A 17,223-nucleotide genomic window follows, 5' to 3' on the forward strand; every position below is an offset into this window, starting at 1 on the left:
CCAGCATCTGGGGTTGGGAATGGTTTCTGTCTGAGCTGGCGCTGGCAGAGAAAAGTCACATCAGGGACATGTTCCCAGTGCAGAGAGGGGGCGAGTTGTTCCCTTGGCAGAGATGCTGCTTGGATCTGTAGGGGCAAATTATCCATCCTGGCCCTAGAGACAGGAGAACGATGTGGGCTGTGTGAGCTTTACTTTACCCACGCCAGTGGGTTTTCGCCTGAGCCGCTGTGGTCCCGAACCCTCCACCCACCCCTGGGGCTGGCAGCCAAGGGCACCTTGGACCCTTCATGGATGGCACTTGGGACAGGGAGGAAAAACACTGTCCTCCTTGTAGAAAATCCTGCTCTCTTCCCAGCTTTTCCCAAAGACCCCTGCCCACCCAAGAGCCTCACAAATGCAGAGGGGGTTTTCTGTTTTTTAAAGAATACATATGAGTACACGTGTCCTCATAGCACTGAATTTTCTAATGGCTCCTAGGCCAGGTAGGACTCCTGTGTCCACTCTGCCATTGCAGATAGGGACAGCAGCCCAGCTCTCACCTCAGAGCTGGGCTGGGACTGGAGGCTGGCATCCCACATCCAGCATTCTGTATCCAACATCCCTCCCATGGGGTCTCAGGAGGCAGTTTGGCAGTGAGATGAGTGCTGTCAGGCTGGGCAGGCTGTACACAGTGCTGTGGATTGGGTTATTTAAAAAACAACCAAACAAAGCAATGGGATGAGGTTGGAGGGAGTTGTTGTGCATCCCACCACTCTGAATGACCTTTGTGCCTCCCCTGTGAGTGATGCAGGAGCAGTGGATGAGTGCTGCTGGTGTGGGAGCATCCTCCATGCTGCCTGGCTGCCCCAGAGGAGCAGCCCCTCTTGCTTCTGAGCATCTGGAAGCAGCACTGACGATGCCAAGGGGTGGTGTGGATGCCCCTGACCCTGGCCCCATGGCAGGGCTGAGGCCTCTTGGCTGCAGAGCTCCTTTCCAGCAGTGGCCAGAGTCCAGCACCACCCCTCCCCACCCTCTCCTCCTTCCCAGACAGGAGAAAACCTCCTAGCAAGGGAGAGTGAGGCCACTGGGGCTGTTCTCCTGCAGTTTAACATTAACTCAACCGAAAGCAGGACAGCAGCGGATTGTACCAACTTCCCAGCAGCAGAGGAGCAAGTCGTCTTGGGAACGACTTTTCCATCCCAACTTTTTCATCCTCGCTGAGTCAGCGCCTTGTCAAACGGTTACCAGCTTCCAGGAATATTAAACATTAAACAGGCGTCCCGCAGCTCCTGGGCCGCTCCTCTAATCTGGTGTGGCAATGAGATGTAGGCGATAGCAGAGCCTGCCGGCATGGGAATGCTACAGCTGACGCTGGCACCAGGCACTTTCCAACCCAGAAGCACCCACAGGGTTGATCCACAGCTGGCTCGGAGTTTTTGGCACCCCTATGGCCTTCACTGCTCTATCATTGCCCCCTTGCCTTTCCCGTGGGCCAAGGGCTGGTGGCCCGCGGGCGGTTCCCGCAGCCCCGCTGCCGCAGCGTGACTCGCGCTGAGCAGGGCCAGGCTGCCGCGATGCCGCGTGAGCCGCCCCGTCACCGCATCACCCGATGCTCACCCGCCCACCCAGCGCCGGCGGGGCGTGGGTGCTTTTCCCTGCGCTTGTGAAAGCATCAAGCTGTCCCTGGCATCTCCTAGAAGGGGACAGAGGGTGGTTGGGGTGTCCCCGCGGTGAGAGGGAAAGGGTGCAGGGTAGGGGCAGCCTTTTTTTGGGTCCTCCTGCAGTTCACACTAGCAAAGGCACGGCCAGGATTGAGGAGGCGCAGCCTTAACTCATCAAAGCTGAAGAAGGCAGCTGGTTGTCTGTGGTTCCACGCAGCGAGTGCTGCAGGAGGGCTGCTGCGAGCACGGCCAGGATGTGGTTCAGCGAGGGGTCACGCCGGATGGGGATGCATGAGGGAGGCCATGCACAGCCACCACTGCAGACCTGCAGTGCAGAGAGGAGACACCTGCCTGTAAACACTGTACTGAGCCACCCCTGGGCTGCACATCCCATTGCTGGCTCAGCCATAGGTGCGGGGACTCGGCTGGGCCAGCGCTGTGTTGGTGCCGTGGCCCTGGCTTGGGGGAGCCCATTGGGGAGATCTGGTAGCCACTGCCTTTGCACAACCACTGGCTGTGCATGGAGTCGTGTTTGGCTGGGTCATGTGTCAGTGTGTTGGCTCATCTGGAAATTAAACTAGTCCCCATCTCCGTGGCAGACGCTGGGGAACGCAGTGTCCTAGTCATCCCCAAAGCTTCATGCCTTGGAAGGGGCATTTCTATACCACCGAAGCTCAGCCATGGGTGTCCTGACCCCTTCCCGCTCAAACCCCTTTCCCATCCTTCCCAATGCCATCACCCATCTTTAGACATTCGTGCTTGGGTTTGGGAGGCTGCGGGTTGGCATTAAGTAGATACAAGATGCTGAGAGTTGTTCATACAGTGACTTCCAGAGCAAAGCATCCAACAGACATACCATTGTCCAGCACAAAATCTACTGGGAGGGATGTAATAAATTAGGCAATTTGCATATTGATGAATTTAATACTGCCTTTGGCTTCCTAAGCATCAGGATCCTGGAGGGATTCAGGAAACCTGAGGATCTTGAGGGTGCTTAAGGGACTTTTAAGAGTGCTTAAATGCATCTCTGCAAGCACCAACGAGCACACAAAGCAGCTGCTGCGGCGGCTGTGCCACAGCTCAGCATGGCGTGAAGGTCTCAGGGACAAGTGCTGGGTGCTCTTGTCCCCAGCCGTGTGTTTCAGCAGACTTTGGGGCATTGCACCCTTCAAGGAGCCTTGTGTTCCCCACAGCATGGCTTTATAACATCCATGTGGCTTCACAGGCAGACATCACTGGGATTATTTAGAGAGAAGCTGAGATTTGCTGGCCCTTGCCTGGTCTCCCCTGGGTGCCTAACCAGAGCACCCTGGGCCCGGTGTGGAGGTTGGTCCCCTTCCTCTCTGGTGCCAGGCTGCACAGAGCAAGGGCTGGGGCAGTCTCAGCACCATGATTAGTTTATTCCCCACACATGGCCCCGCCACGCTTGTTTATTCATCCAAGGGTGAGCATGGAATGACCTTGAAATTTATAGGCTGAAGAGAACACTGAAATAACAGCTAAAATAAACAAATCAAGCTGTAAAGCTTGAAAAGTATGAACTAGCTTCAACAAATTGAAGTCAGGAGAGAGAGAAAGCAGAGATGGCCTGGAGAGATGTGGTCCCCAGGGTCTCAGCATGAGCTTGGGAGCTGGACACACCGATGGTTTGACCCATGGGCTTTGCACACCTCCATCCCACCCCGTTTTGGTGGCACCATGGGGATCCCCACTGTGTTTACACAGGGACTCTGCACAGCTGGCTGAGCGTCTACCAGGGAGCTCAAACAGCCAAGGGGAAGAGCAAGTGGTGAGAGTGCAGGGCTGCACAGCTGCTGGGCTGCTGAGCACCAAATCCCATCCAAATCCAGCCTCTCATCTTTCAAGTGACCCGAGCGCCCCAGCTGCCTGCACGTGGTGGCTTGTCCCGGCTTTAGCACCTTGATAAAAGACAGTCCTTGAAGAGGAGCTTGGGCCAATCCCCAGTTCTGGGTGAGCACCACATGTGAACTCCAGAGGGTAGCATGATGCCCATATGAACTCCCAACTGGTCACCCTGCTCTGTAATGCCCAGCTCCAGGCTCTGGTTCTCCCTCAGGTTTATTCCGGACAACAGCATATCTGCTAGGAATAGCGTGGGGATGAGGGAAAGGGGTTGAGAGCCTGCTGAGCCAGATGTAAGGGTCTCATTTGAGCATGAAGTCCTCTGGGACTTTGAGCTCAGATTCCCAGCAGCAAGCAGTGGTCCAGCACACTCATCTTTCATGCAGAGGATGTTCTCTAGGCTCAGCAGCATAAAATAGGGTTGCAGGGTGTGGGCTGGGAAATGGAATGTGCCCGTGGCATTGCCCTGCTGACGTGCATCTGCTGGTTCCAGGTTGCTGTCCCCCCGGCCCAGCCTGCTCAACACCACCAGCGACACCAGGCTCAACTCCTCGCCGCAGAAGCCGCTGGACCTGAAGCAGCTGAAGCAGCGAGCTGCTGCCATCCCTCCCATCGTGAGTACCCCACCAGGGAGGGCCGGGACTGCGAGCACAGTGACTGCCTGTGCCTCATGCGTGCTCTTCCTTTGGGCTCTGTGGTGTGCGTCAGGGTTGCAAGGATGTGCTCGTCCCTGGGGATGGCCTCTGGTCCATGGAGAGCTGTGCCTGGGTGGTGCAAGCCCCCGGGCAGGCAAGGTGCTCCCTGTGCAGAGCATGTTCCCAGCTGCTGGAGCAGCTCTGCCAGCAGCGTTTGGATGTCTCTTGAGCTCTTTTATCAGAAAGTCGTGGGAGGTCTGGACAGAAAAAGCTTCTCATTGCCACATGACTGCTGCCTCCCATTGCTTTAAAAAGCAAGAGTGCACCTTCCCAGCCCTGCATTTCATCTCATGTGCTTGAGGGATACCACCTAAGAAGTACTTATGCTCTTCCTCACCCAGAAGCTTTGCTTGGTCTCTTTTTGGCTACCCAGTAGTTGTGAATTGAAAGAACGTGTACTCTTCAAGGCTGACGGTTCCTCCTGGTGCAGTGGCTTGGGCTGTGACGAAACACATCCTGCTATCTCCAGGGTCAGCACCAGAGGAGCAGCAGCACAGCGTGAGCAGGGAGGAAATCCCTGCCTTGGGGTTTGGGTGCTCAGAGAGGACCCATTCCTGGTGCTCTTCCAGTTTCCCGTGTTACAGCTGAAGATGTGGCTGCTGTAATGTAACTTCTGAGAAAAGCTATGAGCACGTAACTATAGATTAGAGGTTTAAACAAATCTGAGTCTCTCCTGTGTCATCACGAGCACAGGGCTGACATGCTTTGTCATGGGCTTTTTTAATCTCCTGTGGCTGGTGAGCTTTGAAGCCCTGTTGCCCTGAAAGACTTACCAGGATGGGACAGGGGCTTCTCATAACATTTTGATGTCTCCAAGACTGTTACAGATGTCAACAATACATGACAAGTGTCACCAATTCTTACTGCTTTGCAGATTTCCGAAGGTTTCTCAGAGGGGATATTGCAGAGTGGAAGCGTGAAGCCTCAGGTACCTCCCCACGCCTTGGCTCTCTACCAGCAGCAGATCACAAAAGCCCACGAGTCTGCCCGTGAGGACATGCCCCCGAGCAAGCCCCAGCAGCAGCAGCCTGAGAAGGAGCAGCAGCAGCCCAGCAGCAGTCCCAGGGGAAAGAGCCGGAGCCCCGCTGTTGGTGACAAGGAAGGTAGGGCTGTGTGTGTGTCGGTGCGTGTGTATCCGCACGGAAATGCCCAGTGTGTGCAGCTGTACGCAGCCGGCAGCTTTCCTCCTCTTAGGTGAAAGCTTTCGTCGACCCTTGAAAGCTCTTTAATAGCATCTTGAGGCAGGACGAGAGAGGCATGGCTAATTTCCCGTGTTCATTAGACAGTACATCATGTCTCATTGAGCCTACAGCAAACACCGGGCAGTGTGGAGCGCCGAGGAGGTGAAGATTGCCTTTATTAGCGTCTCTGCCATTCACTGGAGAGCAGAGGGGCCTGGAGGCATGCCAAGGCTCTGGGTACAATGGCTCTTTTCTACCTTGCTGGCTTTCTATAAAGAATGCTTTTAATGCACAGCAGGGACCATTATTTCATTTAAAATCAATGCTAATACTGTGACTCGGAGTCCAAAGGTTCCTGTAAAGATTCCCAGTGCTTTCTCCCCGGAATAGCTCTGATGTGGTTTGGCTGCTTAATGAGCAATTCAGAGTTTCCCACCGTAGAGCATCTGAAGCATTATTAGCTTGAGCACCTGGGGATCAAGGTTAAGAAGAGACGGGAAGTCCTGATGAGACCATCCTCTAAATGTGTTTTTAATCTGAGTGTCAGAGTCTGTTCCAGTTCACCGTCTGCATCCCTGCCCCTCATAGGCAGCCTGTGGCTCAGTTGTGTGGGAGGATGAGATGCTGTCACCAGTGTCACAGTCAGGAGCAGGGAAGTCGGGCTGGGTGGGTGCATTGTCCCCCAGTGCTGGATCCTGCACAGGGGTGGGTGCAGCTGCAAAAATTACCTGCTTGTGCATGGAAGAGGAAGGTGAATAAGACTGTATTGGGGAGGCAGATCTGCACTGGACTTGGGTGGTGATCTTCACTGGAAAATCACTGCACTAGTTCACCCTCTGGCAGCCAGCATTGTAGCAGCCTGCTCTGTGTGTCCTGGACCAGGTAGTTGTTCCTCAAGCTGTCATGTCCCTCTGGACAGAAGGGTGTGCTTTCAGAGACAGTTGGTTGCTGCCACTTGTCCGCATTTTTTTCAAATAATAAATAGCACCATGTGTGCATCACATCTTCAGAATGTTTTGCATATAAGTAAGGAAGGTGACTGCTCACCTTGAAAGAAAGATAGTTTCCCCGAAGTCGTGGTGTTGCCACCCATGAAGTTCCATTTCCAGTTGATCTGATCCTGCTGTGTTCCTGTTTGTTGCCCAGGCGGAACAGTTCCTCTCTAGCTCTTCCCCCTCAGTGGCAGGCACCTCCTGTGTCCTAATCCTATGCGGACCTGATGCTGCACTGCTCAGCTTCCTGGTGCACTGGGTGCCACGGCCAGCACTCCAGCCCAGAGCTCTGCATTGCTCATGTCTCAGTGCTGCAGCTCCAGCTTCCTCCTGGCCACAGGAGGATGAGGAGATGAGGCAGATTTGTGTGTGTGAGGTACAAGGCAGGGGTTAGGTGTTGGAGTCAATCATGCCATTCTGTGACTTGCTGGCACCATTATTAAATACAAGGATCTGTTATCCCAGTGGATCTTTTGTAGCTTTGTTCTCTGCAAAGCACTAATGATATGAGGCACTTTATTCTCTCCTCTGTAGTGCTCTGAATCTTCCATGTTAATGAAATTAATTACACCTCCCTGTACCCTGCAAACATCTCAGCAGGACTTGGGCTCCAGCTGTGTGCTCTCCAAGCCCTGCATGGCTGTGCATGTGTGCTGGGTGCCACGGTGGGTGTGCGATGCACGTGGACCCCAGGGAGTCATAGGCTGGTCTTCTCTGTTTGTGATGGGAATGCACCTCCCCTTTGAAAACCAGAAGGTTTGTGATGAGTCACCTCAGAGAGAAATCAACTCCCCCAAAGCCCTGATTTCAGTGCGAGCATGGACTCAGTGCTGTCTCTGCCACTTGGAACACATCCCAGCTGTGGGTCAGGGGTTAGAAGGGAGATAGCCAGATAGTCCTGGCAAATCTGTGTACATCCCTTCCCTCCCCTGTTCTCCAAGGCATCCCAGTGAAGTGGCAAGCATCCAGACTGCAGACATCGTGCTGCCACTTGGGCCTTGAGTTAAAGGGGAGAGTCCTGTACAGCCTGCAGAGCCTTCGGGAGAGCAGCCCTGTGCCACCTCCCAGCAAGGGGCCAGCTCCACCAGAGCAGGTACTCCCATTCCTCCCCTGCTCTATAAGAGAGCTTGAACTCCTGCAACTGCTCCAGAGATCGACATCCTTCACACTGCTCTGGATTCGCTTCAAAGCCAAGTCTTGCACACATCCTGGCTGAGGCGTTGGCTGCCTCGCAGCCGCTGGCTGGGGCCATATCGGCTTGGAGGGCAGCCAGCCAGCCGTACCTTCCTGAGCACTGCCCTCCCTTCCCTGCCTTCCAAGAGGAGCTGCTAATCACGGGGCTGGGCAGAGGCAGGCAGCCCTGCCTGGATCTCACCGACAGGCAGACGGATCCCTTTTGCCATTGCCGAGTTGCCGTCAGGCATATCTTCGGTTATCACTCGGCGGTTTGAACTCCAGCAGTATGTTTTGTGTTGATTTAGTTGTGTTTCATTTGGCCTTTGTAGGCGATGGGGAGCCAAGAGCATTAATTTGGATGACGGATCATATAAACCCTGACTCCTTCGCTCCCATTCCAGGGACTTGATAAACGGTAATAGGAACTCTCTCTTCCCTGCGTAAGTGCTATTTTATCAAAAGCTGGCTGAGTTATAGCCACCCTCTAATGTGGGGGCAATTAGGAACTGGCCACATTTCACAGGCTGGAGAGGCATGCAGGGGAGGGGACGGCTCCCGCGGGGAGGGGAGGAGGATGAGGCTCTCCAAGAGCCATCCAGGGTGCATGTAGCCTTGGCTGACAGTGCCTTGGCGTCAGGGAGCATCTTCAGCTGGGACATCCCAGCGCTGTTCGCCCCCGCACGAGCAGAGCTGAGCGGGGCTGAGCTAAAGGGGGGAAGATCAGAGAGCATGGACGTGCCAGGGACTCTCAATCAGAGTGGAGGACGTGTCTGGATTCCCCTATACTGGCAGGATGAAGGAATCCTCTCTGGGATCCAGCATGGGTAGAGAAGAGGCCCCAGCCAAGGTCTGGCCCCAGCAGGCTGCGGAGGTGTGAGCGCCTGCACATCTCTGTGTGCCCAGAATGGATTTCTTCTCTCACCGAAGGGGGCAAGAATAATCTCCCAGCTTCTGAGTACACTGAGCATTAATAATGATAATGCAGTAAAGCTTCATTAAATTGGGCCTCTGATAATCTACTTGCCCTATTATTAGGCTTAGCAGGATTCAGGCATCTATTTTTATCAAAAATTGATGGTTAAAGGCTGGGTTCATTTGTGATTGCTATTGTTTACTGCACAGTTTCTAATTTCTGGTCAATGCGGACGTTACACAGGTGGATCTGGAGAAGAAGGGCAGTGCAAAATTAAGTGTTTATTGATTACAAGCAAATCCTACCAAACCTGCCTCTAATCCATCCAGAAAAGGCTGTCTCATCTGTCTGCTTAGCAAAGCGTGAGGATGCACTTGGCATTGAGCTGGTGCAGATGAAGCCTCTCTTTTCCCTGCCATCCTTCAGCGCACAGCAGGGTTTGGGCATCCCCAGCACAGTTTCTCCATCATTAAGCTCTTCTTGGCCTCCAATCAGCCTTTTTGTAGCCAGGACGAACCCAGAACGTCATCCAGGATGCCCTGAGCCAGGTGATTTCAGGAAGCTTTCCTGCCCCCAGCCCCTGTGCCTCACAGCAGGCCGCCCTCATTTGGTTGTCCCACAGAGTCCGTCTTCATCTTCGTTTGCCTTTGACAGTCTCAGGCAGTGTGGTTGTCCCAGGTGTTCAGAGAACATCAGCATGTTATCCCCTTCCTGTCCAAGAAGCTGATGCCACTATTTCTGGACACTTCCCACAGCTTGCAAATGATTTGTAGCCAGCAGCCATCCTTTAGGAGCAGCTGAGCTTTCACATCGAGGTGTGATGTGGGGATGAGCTTGTTCCTGGTGTACTGGTATGCAGTAGTCCCTGGCAGTGGCCTGGAGCTCTGCAGGCATCCTGTGCTCCACTGCACACCACAGACCATGTTGTCACCAGAGAGCTGGTGCCCTCTGGGTGTCCCTCGTGCACCAAAGAGACGCTGACATTGATGCCTCTTGGCATTAAACTCAGTGGAGGATTTGGTAGGATCATCGTTAATCTCCCCACCATGCCATGGTGGCCACTGTGGAGCTGTGGGCACAGGCAGGAGCTGCCCAGGAGCGATTCATGGATGGCCAAGCCCTGACAAGGAGCTGGATTCCCTCAGCAACCAGCTGCAAATGCCATCTCTCCTTGGTGAGGTGGGATGGCACCAGGTCAATGGAGGGCCCTGCTGGCAGTGAGCACCAGCAGAGTCACCAGCACAGATGTCCATCCTCACAGCTGCACTTTAAACATCTGAGTAAAATAAATGCTGTCAAATCCAGGTGGTAATACTGAGCTTTTTCCTTTTAGCTTGTTTGGGGAATTCAGCCCTCACCTCATGGCCAGGTCGGACAGAACTGAAGCCACTTCCTTTGCTTGGAGCTGGCTCTGTCTTCCCTTCCATGCTCGCAGAGACCACTCACCCATGGGGGCTGCTGACCAAGCTGGTTTCTTTCTGTGTCCCTTGCAGAAAAGTCCGTGCATTTCTCCTCCATCGCAGAGGCTCAGAAGCTGAGTGCAGAGTCAATGGCTGCCTCGTGCTGGCCCCCTGTCCTGTCCTACCCCCGGGATGTGATCAAAACTTCTCCCCAGGCAGAGCCCCACTTGTTCCAGTACAACCCACCAGGCAAGTAGAACCCACTGGCTGTGTGGTATGTGTCCTCCTCTGCCTGACCTGAGGCTGAGCACAGACTGTGATTGCAGCTAGTACCACAGGTCAGGTTCTTGAAGGTTCATGGGTGATCACATGGGTCTCCCAGCTCTGGCTGGGGCAAGTTTAGGGATGTGGTTTGTCACAGAGCAGTGTGAGTGCAGTCAGGCAGATTTTATCCTTCGCTGCACTGTCCCTCTCCAACTGGAGGGCAGACAAGTCGGGCACAACACATCCTCTGACTGCAGAGGGGACAAGGCAGTAATTTAAACTATTCCAGTCCTTTCCAAAATGATCATGTGACTTGGAGCCTCGTGCAGGCTCATAGCTGGCCAGTTCACTGCATCCAGCCCCTGCTCTCTCCCGTGCCCCTTTCCTCTCTGATAGCTGCAGCCCCTCTGCCTGCCCTCAGTCCCGCTAATGTTTGTGTTTTCCTCACAGGACACCCCATCCCACTAAACCTGCATGAGAGCTCTCGCTCAGGGCTGCAGAGACTGGCCAGCATCTCCAACCCACCCCCCCTCATCTCCTCCACCAAGCACCCCTCTGTGCTGGAGAGACCTGTCGGATCCATTTCCCAGGTAGGGTATTGGGTGTGAGCGGTGGAGACACCTCGCAAGGACCAGCAGTCGCTCCTGACCTCTCCTCTTGCCCCACAGGGAATGCCCATCCAGCTCCACACACCCTACAGCTCTGAGCATGCCAAGGTCCCTGTCGGCTCCATCACCATGGGCCTGCCACTGACCATGGATCCCAAGAAACTGGGTAAGGAACTGGGAAGCGAGTTGTTTCTCACGTGCCCTGAAAGCAGCAGAGAGTGAGCTTGCTGGCAGCATAGGATAAGGGAGGAGCACAGGACATAGCAAGGGAGCACAGAGAGGACTGCTAAGAGGATGAAAGGATTAGTCCGTCAGGAGAGCAGAGACACAGGGAGCTAAATTTGTGCAGTATAGGAAAGCAGCAACTCGGTCAGGGATGCATCCCAGCCTATAAATACCCTCCGGCTAATACTGTGATCGAAGGAAGGAAATATATTGTTGCTCCCCAGGCTGGTAGGATAAAGAGTAAATGGCCTGAAGTGAACAAAGAAAGTGTTTAGTCTGCAGATTTGGAAGCTTTTCTTAACAGCAGGAGGGGATGGGTGAGGGATGAAGCCTGGGGAGTAGGGATATGGGCTCCGTTTCCTACTGTGTGTAAGTCCTGTTATAAACCAGCAGAAGGTTTTCAATGTCAGCTCCAGTCCCAGTGTGGGCAGTGCCTTTGCCAGTGCTAAAGATCTGTCTTTGCTTGCTGCCAGTTGTGTGTTCACCACCCTGGGAAGTCCATCCCAAAGAGCGGGGGATAGCAAAGGTGCTGAGAAGGTGCCAACTTGGGATGGACAGGAATAAAAGCCTCGACCAGCCAAGGGCTGCAGCCCCTTGTCCTGCAGCTATGCTGATATGTGGTTAATGTTTTCCAGTGCCTTTTCCTGGAGTAAAGCAGGAACAACTTTCTCCTAGAAGCCAGGCCAGCCAGCCAGAAAGTCTGGTTCTACAGCCGTCCCAGGAGGGCTCCATCCTGCGGGGTGAGGACCCAGAGTGGGAGGCGTGTGTCCCGGCTGTGGAAGGGGAGGGATGCTGGCACTGCCAAGCCTGGTGAATGCTACGCTGGCTGCAGCTGCCTGGTTATCTTGGGTTTGATTCCTTGGACTGAGCCCAGCCCAAGGGGTCTCTTCGCCCCTTTTCTCTGTATCCCCAAATCAGGGCCTCAGGTCTTGATTCTGGTGAAGGTTTTGCGTTCAAGGGCCACCTGAAAATCTGTTATGTAAGACAAAGCAAGACCTGTTTAAATTCCATTAATTGGTGTTTTCATGCTCTTTACTGTTGCTGCTGCAGCTGGGCAGGGACCACATTTTCTTTAAATACAACTCTCTCTTGGGTTTCTTTCCCCATTAGCCAGGTAAAAAAAATAAATGCCAAGGTGTTGCTTTTTGGTGCAAATTCTGGTTTGTGAAGCATCCCCCAGTAAGGCAGTCAGGAGCCTGAGTGTGGTAGGCTCAAATCCTGCACTTAGTAGTCTCAGCCCCATGGGTTTTGTGATGAACAGCAAATGCAGCCCCAAGCTCACTGGCTTTGTGTCCTACAGGTGCTTCCCTCAGCTCTGCCTCTGGAGGGAGCATCACCAAGGGAACACCCACATCCAGACCCCCTCCGGAGTCGCCCATCACCTACCGAGGGTCCATCACACATGTAGGTTCCTTGTTTCCAGTAGGTTTTGCTTCCTGGGTGTTGGTGGCTGCAGCTTGTGGACGAAGGGACCACGGGTTTGCAGGGTGCATTGAGTGTGGGGCACAGGGCTGTGCAGCAGGTCTGTGATGCTCCACCCCATCGAGCCCCTCAGAGAGGTCTGGAAGCAGCCTCTGCTCGGGATGGCATGAGCCATGTCCCGTGAGCTGAGACTGCAGAAGAGCAGAGCCTGACAAGCAGCAATGCAGCCTTACAGCACGTTTAAACCCTGCTTTGGTTTACGTAGCTGTCAAGAACAGAGGCAAAAGCAGCTTTAAGTGGATCTGGGAAAATCATCTTGCCAGGGCAAGAAAGTGGAGCGGAGCAAAGGAGGAGATGGGTGGAGGGCCCAGGCCCGGTGGAGGAGGCTGTGAGGGGCACATAAGGTAGCGAGGACTCCTGCCAGCACTGAGCGTGCTGCACTGGGGGTCCTGCCCAGAGGCTCTTCAGCAGGAAGATACTTTGGCCTTAATCTCCACCATCCATCTTCAGAAGAGCAGCTGGCAAGCGGGCGATAGTTCCTTGCAGTGTGAGTTATTGCTCATCTGGTAACAGAGCAGAGAGCATTAAAAAAAAAAAAAATCTGCTTCCCATGGGGATTTTATCTGGCCATCATTCAGATATTTAAAGCCACTCAGGCTTAGATTTTTGCCTGCCTCCTTCAAGGGGAGCGACCATGTTCTCTTTGGCCCTGGAGACCTGATCCTGAATCCTGGCCCAGAGCAAAGGCTTAGCTTGACTGGTGCCCTGTGTCCAACAGGTGCCAGGAGCGGGTGCTTGGGGGCTGTAAATAACCCACCAGAGCAAACACTTGCTCCACTCTCAGATGCTCCTGCAGCAGCTCTGGGCAGCAATGGTGGGTGTCAAGGGCCTTGAGCACCACATGCCAATTCAGGAAATTGGCAGAGTTTGTTAAGACACTGTTTTGCATTAAGCTAATGAGTCCAGCTAATAGATTCCTTTGTTTGGCTTGGGATTAAGGTACCAAGCCCAGACCCAGGGCATTGCCTGCCTCTCCTGCTGGCTCAGCAGCCTGCATCCCTCTGCTCCCGTTATGGGGAGAAGGAGCCCCCTGTTCCGGCAGCAGCTCCCAGTACCAGAGCTGATATTTGATCTTAGATTAGTCATCCAGTTCACAGGAGGCAGATCTTGCATATATGCTCTCTGCTCTGAAGCCATCTGTCATCACTTGCTTTCACGTCCCCTCGGAGCATCCGCGGGAGGGAGGTGACTTACCTGGGGCTGGGAGGGCCATTCCCGGGTGCACCGAGAGGGTGAATGACCAGAGCACTGAACCTGCGTGCTGCCACATCCCGGCAACTGCAGCAGGGTTTTGGAGACTCTGAGGGTTTGGCACAGAGCAGGGGCATCCCCAAGCAGGGGTGGGGAAATAGCCTGCATGGCACAACCTGCAAGCACCAGCAAAGCTGCCTGCGGCATCATATCCCCTGAGGCATGCATCAGTCCTGGGGGTTGCAGGGGTTAAATGATCAGAGTAGGCAGGTGTCAGTCAAGAGCTTCACTCTGACGGCATTGCTGTGCCTTTCCAGAGATGGGGAGGGGAACCATCAGCCCATGGTGGCTGTTCCCAGTTGGCACCAACAGGTTACAATGGCAGAGGGGTGTTAATCACCAGCGACTCTTCGAGGACATCCAGTTCTGTGTGTTTTGAAGGGGATTCCGGGGGCAGGTGGCTGTGAGCTATGTCTGTGTGTGCCTGGGGGAAGGAGAGGGTTTTTTCACACCAGTTTGTGTGAGAAGCCCAATGCTATTCCTGTTGGAGAGCTAAGGCAGCCTTCGCTCCCCGACCTGCTCCGGGACCGATTTCGTTGCTGCCATCTCTCCCGGGCACGCTGCCAGCCGCCAGCTCCCGCACACAGGCAGCTCGCTGAAGGTCACGCTGCTGCCAGCAGATCTGCCTGGGTGGGCAGGACTTCTCCGTGGCTCCTGTGCCAGGCTGGGAAAATAGGCTGAAGGGGAAAAGCTAACACTCGAGTAGTCCCTGCTGTCACCATGGTGTCACCAGGAGGGCAACCAAACCTTGAGAGGAGAAGCAAGCCAGGTAGCTTACTCTGAAACACGCAGGGTGAGAGAGTTGCTGTTCTGGAGGTCTGTGCTTGTCCTCATCCCCCGCCTCTTCCCAGCAGCCTCGCACAGATCACGTACCTTTTTACCGCTCCTCGTTATCATCCTCATCAATAATTAAGCTGCAAGTCCCTCGCTGTTGGCTGCGCCAGGAAGCGGAGGCCGGGTGCGCTCCCTCCGCTCAGCCTCCCATGGGGAACAGCCTGTCCCTGCGCGCGCGCTTGCTTAATTGCTTGTGACACTGTTAAATATGGATCTTGGTGGCTTTCCAAGGGCACCCCGGCAGAAGTGCTGTACAAAGGAACCATTACCAGGATAATCGGAGAAGACAGCCCCAGCAGAGCAGAGAAGGCAAGGGAGGATGCCGTGCCCAAAGGACATGTCATCTACGAAGGGAAGAAAGGCCACGTGCTGTCCTACGAGGGTAAGTCCTAACTCTCTGCCTTTTTAGGGCAGGTGCCAGGGGTTTGTGCCACCCTGGCTGGGAGTTAGGAGCCATTTGAGGAAAGGCTGACAAAGTGCAATGGGCCAGCCTCATGTCTTGCTTCCAGCGTCAATTCTCTCCCTTCCCACCCTGCTGCTCTCTATGCCTCTCTCCTGTGTGATTATCTTGCCTTAGAGACAGCTTGCTGGCAGGCAGGATTGCAATGGTTTTGGTTGGTTTTGGAAGCAGGGGAGAGGAGAGAACCAGATGGGGAGGTATTGCCTTCATCCCAAGCACCCTGTGCAGGAAGGGGACTGATCAAAAGCGTCACAAGAGCATCCCCAAACTCTTGGGCCAAGGCAGACTCAAGAACCTGCAAGGTGGAGGCAAATCAAGTAGTTTGGTATAAAGGTTTGTTTGGACATCAGATTCTCACCTGCAGTGTCTTGGGTGCTGTGTAGCTTTTCCAGCATGGGGCTGCCTTGCAAGGAATCCTCCTGGGTCCAGCAGCACTGTGCCTCAGTATCTAGTGAGTTTTGCTAGAGCTGTTGAGGGGCGTGAAGCCATTCCTGCATCCCACAAGGAGTCTGTCTGGGGATGTGTTGGCCCTTTGCCTCACCCTCTGGCACAGTAAGGTGCTTCCTCAGTAAATGCTGGCGGTGCCTCGCTGTGTTAGTGGTACCAGCAGGTGGTCACCAGCTGCTCCTGCCTCCTCTGCGCCTGCTCAGCCCAGTGCATCACTGGCCATCAGAGCTGCTCTCTGCATCCTGGTGCCTCCCGTTGGAGATGGGCAGATGTTCCTCTGCAGTGAGGCTGGAAGCAACGCCTTAGTTCTCTCCTTTCCCTGTGTGCTGGGTCAGGCATCTCTTGTTGTGGAGCCAGGCTCCTCCTACCCCACAGCTGGGCTAAGGAAGAGCTGAGTTAGACTCTGCAGCCCCGCATCCTCCTGGGGTAAAATACTGGCATGTGCTCTGGTGTGCATGGGGACAGCCATCCTCATGTGTCACTTCTCTTCTCAGTTGAGTTTGGGAGATGGCTAAGAAGCAGATTCCAACATCAGCCACCTCAGCAGGTGTCTCTGGCCAGCTGCTGTGCTACCTGAACCCCCTGCCTCCCTGGGGCAGAGCACCCCTCCCTGGGGCGCTGCAGTCAGTCCTGCAGGCAGAGCGTGTCCTGAAGAAGTCCCTTTCCTCTTGCCCACAAGTGCCAGCAGCTGGTTTCATCACGGTTGGTTGTTTCATCCAGGGCCAGAGGCAGAGGGTTCAGGTCAGGCCATGGGGGACAACTCACAAGCTCCAGCTGATGTTACCTCTGTGCATTCCCTGAGACCGCAGGACCTTTCAGGACAGGGCTTTGTGCCATGCCTCTCGCCTGCCACGTGGAAACTGGCTCATCCCATGCCTCTCCATATCCACTGTCAACTCTAGCCCAGATAAGAAGTGTCACTGTGGAGCACTGGGTGCCCTTTGGGACAGTTGGCAGGGCTTGGACTGGGGAGGACGCAGGAAGCGTTTCAGGACTTGTTTGTGCAAGAAGCTATTTTAATCTCCTCTGCCCAGGCTGGGGGTCGAACGAGGCTGATCTCAGAAATGGTGCCATCAGGAAGAGATGGGGAGGGCTCCTGGCAGGGAGGGCTGCCCATGCCCAAATCTGGGATCCTGCTCCAGGCAGTGAAGGAGAGCTGCAGACCAAACTCTTTCCCACTGTTCATGTCAGCCCGAGTCTCCTTGGCTGCAGCCTGTGCCTGTCACCTCTCATCCTACCCCCCATGGACACAGATGAGGAATTAATTCCTTCCTTTCCCCAGCAGCCTTTTACATGCTTGATAGCGTTTATCACATCCCAAGTGATCCCGTGTGCTGCTGCAGCCTTGCCAGCCCTGCCTCTCTCCTTTCTCCCCCGTACAGCCTGGCAGGGCTGTGCAGCCAGGAGCAGAAGAGTTAAAAAAAAATTAAATAAGAAAACTGAAACCGTTCGTGATTATGAATTTTGGCAAGCAGGAAAAAAATTGCAAATTCTTTAGTGTCATGAGGGTGCTTAAAATAAAAGAGCTGTAATGAGACGAGATCCTGTAGCATGTGTGAGCTGAATTGTGCTAGATTGGTTATTCTCATCCTGCATATGATTGCTGATGGCTGCTGAAGGCGAGGGACGTGGGTTTGGAGTGGTTTTCTTTCTGTTTAGTCTCTCTTCTCTCTCACGCCCTCCCCCTGCTTCCCGGTGGTACAAAGGGTGCCTGGGAGCACGTCCCCTCCTGCAGAAGGGCTGGTGGCAACAGATGTGCCTTGATGACAGGGTGCGGGCACATCGCCCGCGT

General features: G+C 54.3%; 1 protein-coding gene across 13 annotated transcripts in view; it reads left to right on the forward strand.

The window, feature by feature from the left end:
• NCOR2 (nuclear receptor corepressor 2) overlaps nucleotides 1–17,223 on the forward strand; it is a 238,780-nt gene that overhangs the window by 199,861 nt on the left and 21,696 nt on the right. For all 13 annotated transcript variants that reach the window (XM_017815531.1, XM_017815532.1, XM_017815538.1 and 10 more), the window contains 8 exons: nucleotides 3,997–4,117; nucleotides 5,073–5,301; nucleotides 9,954–10,109; nucleotides 10,575–10,714; nucleotides 10,793–10,898; nucleotides 11,593–11,697; nucleotides 12,258–12,361; nucleotides 14,756–14,906. In XM_017815531.1, the coding sequence (XP_017671020.1) occupies nucleotides 3,997–4,117; nucleotides 5,073–5,301; nucleotides 9,954–10,109; nucleotides 10,575–10,714; nucleotides 10,793–10,898; nucleotides 11,593–11,697; nucleotides 12,258–12,361; nucleotides 14,756–14,906 (1,112 nt within the window). The remainder of the gene's footprint in view (nucleotides 1–3,996; nucleotides 4,118–5,072; nucleotides 5,302–9,953; nucleotides 10,110–10,574; nucleotides 10,715–10,792; nucleotides 10,899–11,592; nucleotides 11,698–12,257; nucleotides 12,362–14,755; nucleotides 14,907–17,223) is intronic.

This window comes from Lepidothrix coronata, unplaced genomic scaffold (genome assembly GCF_001604755.1).
Source record: "Lepidothrix coronata isolate B3197 unplaced genomic scaffold, Lepidothrix_coronata-1.0 Scaffold51, whole genome shotgun sequence".
Classification (NCBI taxonomy): domain Eukaryota; kingdom Metazoa; phylum Chordata; class Aves; order Passeriformes; family Pipridae; genus Lepidothrix; species Lepidothrix coronata.